The sequence below is a fragment of the Pinus tabuliformis genome, chromosome 8 (assembly GCF_031772625.1).
Source record: "Pinus tabuliformis cultivar Carrire ecotype Pingquan chromosome 8, CPIR1, whole genome shotgun sequence".
Lineage (NCBI taxonomy): Eukaryota > Viridiplantae > Streptophyta > Pinopsida > Pinales > Pinaceae > Pinus > Pinus tabuliformis.
Window position 1 is genome coordinate 1,359,079,194 of NC_142294.1, and position 12,385 is coordinate 1,359,091,578.

General features: G+C 39.2%; 1 protein-coding gene across 4 annotated transcripts in view; it reads left to right on the plus strand.

Moving 5' to 3' along the window:
- LOC149240533 (protein ENHANCED DOWNY MILDEW 2-like) overlaps window positions 1–12,385 on the plus strand; it is a 57,014-nt gene that overhangs the window by 6,199 nt on the left and 38,430 nt on the right. For all 4 annotated transcript variants that reach the window (XM_089373747.1, XM_089373750.1, XM_089373748.1 and 1 more), the window contains exons 5-6: window positions 2,512–2,565; window positions 2,693–2,856. In XM_089373747.1, coding sequence (XP_089229873.1) covers window positions 2,512–2,565; window positions 2,693–2,856 — 218 coding nt within the window. The remainder of the gene's footprint in view (window positions 1–2,511; window positions 2,566–2,692; window positions 2,857–12,385) is intronic.

Here is a 12,385-nt window from a genome sequence, read left to right on the forward strand (position 1 = left end):
ACCTTGATAATTTGCACATATGTGGGTTTCATTTCAAAAAATAAATTTAATGCAATAATTATCTTCATCTAATGAGCTGCCCAAAGTGGAATTTGGCCCTAGTTGCCAATTTTAACACCCCTCAATCTGATGTCTTTGCCCATCTGCACTTAGTACGTAATAGGAGTGTTGTCATTCACCTCCCTTGGCAAACCTCTTTGTTGTGCACAGCTACCAGTTCAACCTTTCATTAAATCTGAAATACCCACCCCAGTTCTGATTTTTGTGCTGACCTGCTCATATGAACTGTGAACCTCTTTGTTCCAGGTTACTGGAAAACCCGAGTATTTTCCCTCATTTCGAGCATGGTGCTCAGGGTAAACCCTAGAATCTTCAGGGCATAAGGCCAGTGAACCACATGGCTTGAAGCCATTACAGCAGTATACTCAATATGAGCTCAACCTGGGTTAAACCCCAATTATATATATGTGTGTGTGTGTGTGTGTGTATATATATATATACATATTAGACAAAGCCTTGGCAAAACCACCGAGTACTTCCCCTCATTTTGAGGATGTCACACAGGGTAAACCCTATAATCTTAAGGACACAAGGCTGGTCAACAAGACTCAAAGCCATTACATAATATACTTGTTATGAGATCAACATGTCACATGTGGGGATTGAATTTGGGTGGGGAGGATAACAATCATTCCTTCCAACCACCTAAGATAGTCCTGATAAGCATGACCTGTGAACAGTTATCGTGCATTTGGTTGGAATTCCCGGTTCCAAGAGCTGCTACTGTAACTTCTCCCACAACTCCTCGTCTTTCTTATCACATGTCTTCCCTACCATGTGTGCCTTGTAAAGTAGTGGTCAACGGTGGAGTGTGTTAGTATAAATCGTGATGCCTCCCTGCTTCTCTTTTCAGACTCCTGCCCATTTACTGATTTTTCTCTTCGCAATCCCTCCAATTAGAGTGGCAAAAATTGGACTGAGCATGTAATAGTGTTTGATGCCTTTTATCTTCTTTCTGAAATCATCTTCTTCTGTAGGAATTTTTTGCTGTTATGTTTTAATGTAGCTGCTTAGCATGTGACAACTGTTGTGCCCTGAAGATGTTGTTTTCCTGTAATTCTGTTTTTCTTGCAGCTGCCCTTAAAGAGCCTTGGTGTTCTTTTTTGCCATATTTACTACGGCCCTTTGGCAATTGTTTACATATTTGCACGTTGGTTTTCCAGATTCTTGGTTGTTGGTTATTGCTTGTATTCTTTTTTGCTTTGCATATTCATTGAATTAAATCTGTTTGTTGCTCATTTTGTGCTCTGCTTGATGTGGTTTATGCATTTTACTAAAGCTGATTTTAATGGCTTTCATCAGTTCTTTGCAGTTTTCATTGGCTGTCATTTCTGTCCCAGGGAAACTACACTATGTGAGCTGATCTTTACAAACTCATTTTGAAGTGTTTCTGCATTTTGATTGCGTTTTGCATTCTTGGTTATGTTGATTGTTCCTCCTTGAAACCTCCTTGATCTCTCTGCCAGCTGAGTTCAACATAGATCGGGTCATGGTCAGACACAGGTTGCTAGCTGTGTACATGATGTGATCTATCTGTTGGTTACGTGTGAACTTTGAAGGATGTGTGCACCTAGCAACAAATAGATTTAACAACATGCATTTTTTTGCAGGCATCTGTCTTTCCCTTGAAGATTCTGTATTCCCATTTATTCCTTTACCAAACAGGCATTTTCTTCATGTCTCATGATTTTTTGACACCTAGCTCCATAGTGACCACTTAAGACCTCGGAAGTTTTAGATTATACATTTGTTATGTTCATGTATTTCAACTAGGATAACTGATCATCACATACTGTCCTCCAGCTATTGCTCCTAATCCTTGATCTCTCCTCCATGAGTATCTACCAATGTTCTGCATTAGTGGTTTGAACCTGCCTTGGGTGACCAGGGCTGCACTATCTTATTCCCTAGCTGTGCTTTAGAATTTGTCTACATTGGCCTTCTCATTCCAAGGTATTGCACCTTGCTGCTACTTTAACTTTCTACCACCTTTTTTTTGTCTTTCTCACTGTTGTATAGGTGTTGGGTCCTAATCAACAACTGATTGGAATTTGATTTCTGTCATGGTTACTTTTTAAGACAACCTTGAGAGGGTATCTATGCTGCTGATCTAAACAGGCATGATCATCTCATTGCTACTTTGAGAATGCTTCTCCTGATCTCCGAAGGGCATAACAATTTTGTTTGTGCCAATTTTTGGTAGTTTTGATAAAATGGAAGTATGTATAATAGAGGAATCAGCTTTTTTTCAGAAGAGGCAGACAATCCAAGACTGTAAGGATGGACAATCTAGCAAACTAGTTTCATTGTGTTATTGTAATAAAGTTAAGTAAGTTGGAAAATCCATAGATCACTTGTTATTACCTTGAAACTTTTTTCAAATAAATTTAAGAAGGGGAGTTTCTTATGTTGACATGATTTTTGGTGTGATGCTTTTGGGCATTTTGACAGGTTTTGAAGAATTTCCTGGACATGAGATCTAAAAAAAGGAAACCAGCTGATGAGGTTGGGCTTTTACAAGATATTTTGAACTTATGGTCATTTCTATTTGTTCTTCCTTAACCCAGCACCTTTCCTTGTAGATTTAGTTGAAGTGTTGCATTGAAATTTAATTGTTTAAGATCTGTGACAGGATTTGGCGGTCAATCCCAAAGCTAAAAGGTCCAAATTTTTAGTAACTGATGAAGAATCTGATGAGGAATTAGGCGAGGATGGTCTGGATGACTCTGATGAGGAACAGGATGATTTGTTTGATTCGGTGTGTGCCATTTGTGATAATGGTGGAGAACTTCTATGGTAAGTTCTTACTAGAAATTTTAGTTTTGTCATATAAGTATCACAGGGATTATGCATCGCATTGCTATTTTGAATATCTTATTTAGTGCAGTGTAATGTAATATAGTTTCTATTTATTCCTTGTTTTCTTTTATTCAACAACAGAGCTTCTTGTTGTGTGCTTTTAACATTAATGCCATGCAGCCAAATAAATTCTAGGATATAATTCACTTATATTAAAGCTGTTGTTGTGGAGGTTTTTGATGCACTCCTTTTGAGATTAATTAAGAATCTAAGTTTTAACTATACATTGTACTTATCACTTGGTGCTGGGACCAGGCATCACAACTGTACTTCTAGTTTAAATCCAAGCATATATGGCAAAATATTGGTAGGGGGCAACTAGTGGTGTTGGTTGGTTTCTTGCATGTTTACCAATTGAATGATTACCACAAGCACATTATTAATCCAGCAAACAACCATTGAAATTCACCAGTGAGCCCATTGAAATGTAAAAGTGTATCAATATTTTTCTTTTAAATTTTATTTTATTTTTATCATTTTTTTCTTTCTATTTTGTCTTAATTTCTTACTGTCACTGAGTTTGCATGCAAACTTTATATTTTTCCTGTTTGAATTTATCCCCCCTCCTCCACTCTATCAGTGAGCCACATTGAATTGTAAAAGTGCAACTAAAATTTTATTATTTATTAGTGTCAAATATTGCATATATATGTATATGCATTTTTGGGTAAAACTCATTAATATGGTGCTACAGAAACCTCTTGCAAACAAATTATAAAATTGTTGCAGCTGCATGGACAGCTCTCTGTTCATCTTCATCTAGAAATCTTTACAATTATTCCTACTTATTTTTACATGGAGAGGAATTTTTTTATTTTATTAGTACTCTTGAACTGCTTCAAATTTGTCTTTCAGTTTTGTGAAAGTCCAATATTTAATGGAGAGGAATTTTTCTATTTCATTTATTACTTCGGCATTGCTTCAAATTGTTAATTTTGGCAGTTAGGGAGAAATTCCCTTACCATCTCTGGGCTTCAAAAATATTATTAAAATGAATTTGATTGTCATCTCCAAGTCGGCTCTAATTATTGGAGAGATTTTTGTTTGTTTGTTTGGTTTTATTTTTAAATTCAATCTTATTTTCAAGTTGGCTTCAATGGATTCATGTCGGCCCATCCAAAGGTTGTGACCCTTCATAAATAGCAAACCACTATAAATACCCCATTGGGGTGATCCTCAAGGTGTGTGAATTTGGCCTCAAATCATTGCTTGGGTATTTTTCTGCAATCTTTGCTTTGGTATCTTTCTCTGCAATCTTTGCCTGGTTTATTGCTCTAAGGTTCTGATATTTATGGAAGAGTTCTTCAAGTTTTTTGCAAGGCAACAATCTGAGGTTTCGTCTCTATTTCTATTTGGATGACAAGTGTTACACTATCTGGACATTTGTCTCATATGGCTTCGCTCTTAGCATCACACAGTTTCATATGATTGCATTTGATATGGAGTTTGCATTTATGTCAAGCCAGATCTTGTTATTTCACTGAGGCATATGTTAGAGTTCCAGACACAGTTCCTAGGCTCTGTAGTTCTGAAACAATAATCTCGATTCAAGTAAGTTATAAACTTATTGCCGGAACCTTAAACAAGAGTTGTTTCACAGTCTGTGTGACAGTTTGCATCAGTTATATTGGCTTTGCAGTTTTCAGAGAATGCATATGAATGAATTAGAAGAATGTAAATGCAATTATGAAAGCAAAGAACAATGAAGCTCCCACAAAAATTAACACACAATTGTCTTTCAATTTTGTGAAATCCCAATATTTAATGTTTTTTTGTTTTATTTCTTATTCAGAAAAAAACTCATTTCCAAAATGAAAATATACAATGAGAAGTCTGATAAAAAAAAAACAAGATCAGAAATTCTCAAAAGACTCTTTAACCTCTCAGGTTGCCCACAAAAAAACTCTTTACATGGCTATCAACTAAAAAATAACACAAGTCTGTCTTTACTTAGATTAATTCACAAAAGTTTTTGTATCATTTCAAACTTTACTATTGAAATTGGACAACTGACCCCCTCCAGCGCTTGATCATCTAGGAAATCTGCTATCTCCAAGGTGGCTGGACGAACCTGTAATGACTCATTGGATAGGCAATCTGCTGTAGCATTCAGCTCTCTCAAGATGTGTTTGCTCTCAAGCCATTCCAGCTTGCTTGCTTCACATCTGATTTTGTTAAGAATGTGGTAAAGATGATGACCCCCAATTCCAATCCTGTTGCACATCCAGTCTACCACCAGTTGTGAGTCCCCAAATATTTGTAATTTCCTGACCCCAAAATAATTTACCACACAGAAAACTGCCCAGGGAGCTGAGAGCTCTTCCTTTGTGTTAGTGCCACTTCCTGGACAGAAACAAATATGCTTGACCAGATGTCTGTTGAGATAAAGGATTGCATTGGCATCGCAAATTGGTGGGTGGACTTGGTTGGCTCCATCAAAGTATCCTAAGGCATTTCTTCCCTCACCGTAGGCATCACAGGAACCCTGGTTTTCTTTTTTCTTGGATCCCCTTTGTGGGCATCAACTGTAGATTCTATAACAGCCATTATTACTTCAACAGGAATAGTTTTGTCTTGAAAAATAGCCATGTTTCTGTTGAGAAATCTACAGCACATCAATTATGTGTTTCTCCTCTACGGCTTGTGAATGTTTTTTACGACTTTAGATTAGGACCTTCTCTTAGATTATTATAGTATTCTTCTTCATCAAACAACAACCAAAGCATAAGCAATAAAGAGACAAACACATAATGTAGGCGATCAGCTAGGGCCAAAACCTCTCCAATTTGAGAGGAAAACCCAAGCAAATTCTTCTTCTTATAGGGACTTCAATTGAATATCAAGACCAAGACCCTTGACCTATTTAACCCCCCAAGACCAAGTCACAAGGCTTCTTATTTTGACCTCTTCTTCTTCTTTGAGTCAATGATGGTCAAACTGCTTACTTCTCCCTCTTTCTTGGCTACCCTTCAGATATCGGCTTCTTAGATCAGACCTGCAGCTTTTCGGCCCTACTTTAGAAACCTTAGTTTTAGTGTTTGAGAGAAATATTATCTCTCAATTTCCTTTGCTTGAGATGGAGCCTATTCCTTAACTTGGTTAGAGGATCCACGTGATTTCCTCCTACACATGTCTTCTCAAGATGACTGTAATATCTCGGTCCTTACTGTAGATGACAACACTATATATTCTTGCACGTGTGGAGGTATTAACCCAAAAACAGATTCAAATGAACTTGGTTGTCTTCCTCTCTCTTTGCTTGGTGATAAGACTTCTGTTTTTGTGATATTCGCACCTTTTCTCATTCAGATTGCCTTGACCGAATTGGTGTTCTCCAAATGAAAGTTGAGCTGCCATCAAATAAGATGACTTGTGCCATTGGTAAGCCGACTTGTCTTCCAAGGAGTGTCCTTTTCTTCTTTTGAAGGCCGAAATAGGAGGAGCTTGTGACAAGGTCTTGGAGGGTTTGTGTCATAATCAAATTTTCTTTTTACAATGTGTAATATGCCCAAAAGGGTCTTCAAACTTTGACATTGACTCTATAAACTTCATGACATGATGACAAGGTCAAGCATGGAACATATGGGAGTGTGGAGAAGTACAGGGCCAAGGTTGTGAACGAGGGCTTCTCACAGATTGAGGGCATAGACTATGTTGAAACATTTGCCCTTGTAGCACAATATTCATCCAACAAGACTATTTTGGCACTTGCAGCTCAGATGGGGTGGAAGATGCATCAAATGGACGTGAAGACAACATTCCTTGATGGAGTGGTTGAGGAGGAGATTTGTATTGATCTGACAGAGGAGTTTGAGCAATTTATGTGCTCAAGTAGGCTTAGAGAGAATGGTACACTCGTATTGACAACTACCTTCAAGGATTGGGCTTCATTAAGAGTGATGCAGATGCCAACCTATACTACATCATGGTTGGTGTGATTTTGCTCATTCTAGTGCTCTATGTTGACGACCTTATTTTGATTGGAGCAGATAACTTGATCCAGGATTGCAAGGAGGAACTTGCAAAGGAGTTTGAGATGGTGGATACGAGGCTTATGCACTATTTCCTTGGCTTGGAGGTTTGGCTAGGTGATGGTGAGAACTTCGTGGCACAGGGGAAGTACATTGCAGAGATACTCTGAGATTTCATATGTAGCATTGCAAGCCCATGGCCATGCCTCTATTCACAAATTGGAGGAAGGTGGATGCTAGTAGAGTACAGCAAGTGAATGCTACACTATACAGGGAACTCATTGGGTCACACGACTTGATATTTGTTTTGTAGTCAACCATCTGAGTTAGTTCATGGTGAAATTGGCCAAAGTTCACTGGGTTGCTGCAAAGCATGAGTTGAGATATCTCAGAGTCTCAACGGATTATGGATTGTGGTATAGATAGGTTGATGGAGTGAGGCATGAATGCAAACAGGGCAAGGAGCTCCACAAATAGGAAGAGTACTTCAAATGGCATCTTCAGCATTGGGTTAGTGTTTGTTTCTTGGTGCAACAAGAAGCGGAGATCAATTGCACTCAATTCAATAGAGGTAGAGTAAATTGCTGCTAGTTTGGCCACATGTGATGCTATTTGGAAGAGAAAGTTATGTGTGGGACTTTTCAGAAAAAGGATGGAGCCTATGATGATACACTGATAATCAAAGTTGCGTCAAGCTCTTTGAAAACCCAGTGTTTCATTATTGCTTAAAGCATATCAAGATCAGGTATCATCAACTCAGAGATTGTGTATAAAGCTATAGTGAAGCTATTGTACATTCTGATAGAGGAGTAGACAACAAATATATTGACGAACACATTGACAAGAAGCAATTTTGTTCATTTCAGAGATAAGTTTGGAGCTTTACAGAATCCCCACAAGGCCCTTGTTCTCATCACTCTCCATCACCCACAAAGATGCCTCCTCACACAGGTATATATATGAACCACTATATGATTTTCCCCCATGACAACTATGAGGGCACACAAACTTGTAGCTTCCAGCACCTTTCCCCCCTCAAGTTTGGTCACATAATTCGCCAAGGGCGTCAATGCTTTCCCCTCATGCATTTTAGTGTCCTCTTCAAACCCTTCCTCCTCATCGTAGATTGGAGCACTCATATGGGTACCACTATCCTCACCTTCTTCCCTCCCATTCCTACTCCCAACGACCACCATGAAAACCAAATGTGGAATGATAGATATAAGCCAAATGAATATCATTTTGGAATATGAATATAGATGGACAACCTGCAATGAAATGATTTAGAAGAAAGAAGCAATTTTGTTCATTTCAGAGATAAGTTTGGAGCTTTACAGAATCCCCACAAGGCCCTTGTTCTCATCACTCTCCATCACCCCACAAAGATGCCTCCTCACACAGGTATATATATGAACCACTATATGATTTTCCCCCATGACAACTATGAGGGCACACAAACTTGTAGCTTCCAGCACCTTTCCCCCCTCAAGTTTGGTCACATAATTCGTCAAGGGCGTCAATGCTTTCCCCTCATGCATTTTAGTGTCCTCTTCAAACCCTTCCTCCTCATCGTAGATTGGAGCACTCATATGGGTACCACTATCCTCACCTTCTTCCCTCCCATTCCTACTCCCAACGACCACCATGAAAACCAAATGTGGAATGATAGATATAAGCCAAATGAATATCATTTTGGAATATGAATATAGATGGACAACCTGCAATGAAATGATCTAGAAGAAAGACCGTGAAAGAGTAAGAGGGAGGATAAAAAATACAAACAACAATGACAAAAAAATGAGGGGTTTTGGGGTTTGCACTTATCTCTTTATCTCTTGTATATAGCAAACCCTTCTTTACTCCAAGCTCCTCCTCCTTCAATCCTCCAAGCTCTCATCAAGCCTTTCTTCTCCAAGCTCTCTTCTCCTCTCTTCTCCAAGCTCTCCAAAGATGCAAGAATGGGGAAAAGAGAAGGGTAAATGGCTTTTAACCCTCTCTATCTTTTTTCTAATTCACCATAAACCAACTCCAGCTCGTCCAGCCTTGGAATCACTCAGGATCTGCCCAGATCTGCTGTGGATTCTTAGCAGATCCCATCCTGAAACACAGATCGGAAATCTGGAACCGCATAATGGGCTTGTGTGGTTCTGGACTTCTAGGAATCGACTAAATTTGGCAGAACTGTGGATCCAATTTTTAGATCTGCAATTCCGTTGGAGGATCACCCAAGGATCCATATGGGACGCGGTTCCGCCCTCAGATCCTTGGGGAGGGGGGGATTGTGCGGGGGAATTGTGCAACACTGATCAAAGTAAAGATTTAGTTGAAGTGGCATGAATCTTGCTATTTTGATAGCAGGTGTTGGGAGGTGGGTGGGTCTTCACATGTTGTACCAACCCTTCCAGATGAATAAATCCACGCAGTAACGAATGCCCCCAGTCACTAAGTATCCAAGCCAAGTGTTTTAGTATACCAGTTGAATAGCCAAGCAGCTTAGTAACCAAGCCAAGCGGAGTAGCCAAGTAGCCCTGGTGGAGTAACCAAGCTCAACTGAGTATCCAAGCGGAATAGCAGAGCCCAGTGGATCAGAGCAGCCACCTTTTGATTTTCTAACAGGTGGCTAGAAGCAAATTGGGAAGAGCCACTTCTGAGCTTGAACAAGGATGATTAAGAGATGAAGATACCATTTACATGTGGTTAGGATTTTGAATTGAACAGGTTTTGAGGGAAGGGCTACAATACCTTTGGGCTTTTGGGGATGTCCCACACAAACCTACTTTGGCAAAAAATAAGGATTTGAAACAACTAAAGTGGGAACTATGGAGGCGTTTGAGGCAAATGCCTTGTTGATTTCAAATGCAGTGACACAAGGAGTAGGGGATGCAATCCATTGTCCACCTTCGCCGTTGTATGGTGACAAACCAGCTTTATCGTTGACCAAAACCTTCAACTCCCAGTAATGCAAATCTGTGTTTCAGAGCCTAGTTTCAATGCCTTTTCTATCGTTGTTTTCCTTTTGATTACCAGCTACAACATTATGTACAAGCCCCTCCATTGAGGTTGTTTGCTTTGTTCTTTGAACATAATTTGCTTGTGAATTTGGATCTAACTACACCTTTGTTGCAAAGAACAAACTGTGACAGTTTTGTGTACTCAGACATCAAATGTCCACAGGGATGGCAGATGGAACAGCAGTTTGGAACCCTAACAGTCCAATTCAAGGTTATCGGATCATATTCCCAATTTAATCTCATTGGAGTTTGTTGGAGATTTAAGTCCATTTCCACACTTAATTGTGCCATTGGTTTGACATTATCTCTCAGGGAATTGTTGAACAATTGCTTTGGAACTTTTGATTGCTATGCCAATCTGTCTCAGCCATCCTTTATTCCATAATTCTAAAGGCAGGGCCAGGATTTTTACATGTTGGGGTTGGAGATTCTCCTTCAATTAAGGGTCATATGACGATCTTCCTACTTCAATCTCAATGGATTCTTGAAATTTGAGATTTAAGTCCTTTTCCACACTTAGTGGCTCCACTTACTCATGTTACCTGTGACAAGAGTGTTACTGTTAACCAATTGCTTTGGAAGTTCTGGTTGCATCACCATGTTTCTCAACGATCTTTCATTGCACAATTACTGTTCATCAATTGTTTTGAAACGTCCAGGTGCTATGACAGTCTGCCTCAATGATCCCTCATTTTTCAATTCGGAGGGTAGGGTCAGGATTTTAACCCACAGGAGTTGCTGTTGAAGTTTCTCCTTTTCCCTCTTGGGGCCAAGACCCACTGACCATTGTTCCAAAGGCAATACAGAAGAAGCAGCACTCATTTGATTCTACTAGCACCAGTGGTCATGTTGAATAAGAATGCTCACCAGCTCCTCCATAGAATAGAAAAGTCTGGCATGTATTCAATTAATGGCTCTCATATTGCTTCACTCTTTTCTGAGATGGTTCTCCTTAAGAACTCCCCCACAGGACCCATTTCTGGAAGTTCAGGAAACTGGCCCAGAATAATAACTTTCTTTAGAATCGTTTTGACTTTACACGGTTGGAATTCCTCTTTTTTCTTCTGGGAACCAGATGTCAATACTTTGGCCCTTAACCTCGCTCCAAAACCAGTGAAGGCTCTGAACATCCTTCAGCAACTTTAGCTCCTTGAGCCAGTGAAACCTACTCATTAGATCCACTAGGCCAGGCCATAAGACGTTTTTTTCATCAGAAGGGTTTGTGTGTTGGGTCAGAAAAGCTTTGAACAGGTGAGGGAATTCGTGAGATAAATGCCCTTTCAGAAACCCCAGTGCTGTTAACTGTTTTGAATATTGAAAATCCCCAAACCCTCCAATTTGCCCTTCTGCTCAAAATTTAAATGAACATATTTGCATGGGTCCAGACTTAAGGTTGTGTTACTGGAGACAGCGCTAGGAGTGGACAGTGGTTCCTTACTGAAATCACAAGGCTTGAGATATTTGGAACCTTCTTCAGTGCCAAGGGCTTTTGAAGGTGAAGCATTGTCATTCCTTTTGCTTTCAACAGCATGTTCCCTTCCAAAAATGTTTCTTTCATCTAGTGGATCAAAGAGTGGTCCAATAGGTCATTATACATGCCCTTCTCTTCTTCCAAATGCTGAGGCGGTTATCCTAGCAATATTCATACTCTCTTTAATTATCAGAGATAGATAGAAATGGGGGAAAAGGTGGAGATTTTGTTATCATATTGTGGGTATATATGATGACACTTTCAGCTGAATGTGCCATCACAGGAAACCATGCTGTGGTGTTTGCTATTTTGCATTTCATGCAAGAAGGGAATTCCTCCCTCAAAGATATCTTGAAACGGACATAATTATTGTCTGCGATATCCAAAGTGAACATGATCATAAAATATTTGTAAATGTTTCAACCTGACATTTTATCTGATACCATATTTTCCAAGCTTGGAATCTTCTGTAGCATGCTTTTTGTGAGAAGAACATTTGGACAATGTGCCCATGAACAGAGCAATCTACATTTAATTTTCACATCTGTAGGTTATCAAGGTTGCCAGGACTTTAACTGGGTCTCGGCTGTGGTTTTCTATGGACGCCTACCTGTGGGGATTTGAATCTGGATTGTATTTAAAATATGTGCTCCAACTTGCTGCTAATCACAGCATGATGGATTTATGGAGCATCTGTCTATTACCCTGAACAATTTGCAGTAATAAAGCTCCATCAGTATTCAAATGATTCTCAAGTTCCATGTGAAGATAATTCAGTATCCTATCCCGATGAACTTTGTTTGTCATGTATTAATTAATTTTTTGTCTGTGATCCATGAGGACAACTGATGATTCATGGAGTTAAGCCCTTACAACACTCAAAATGCTGTGTTATAATGCTATAAAATGTAATCCTTGTGTTTCATTTACAATAGAACTAGGACTTACAAAATTTATTACATCTATTAGATTTCAACTCATTTTACAATTTTAAGACAGTGAATGAAGTGGCA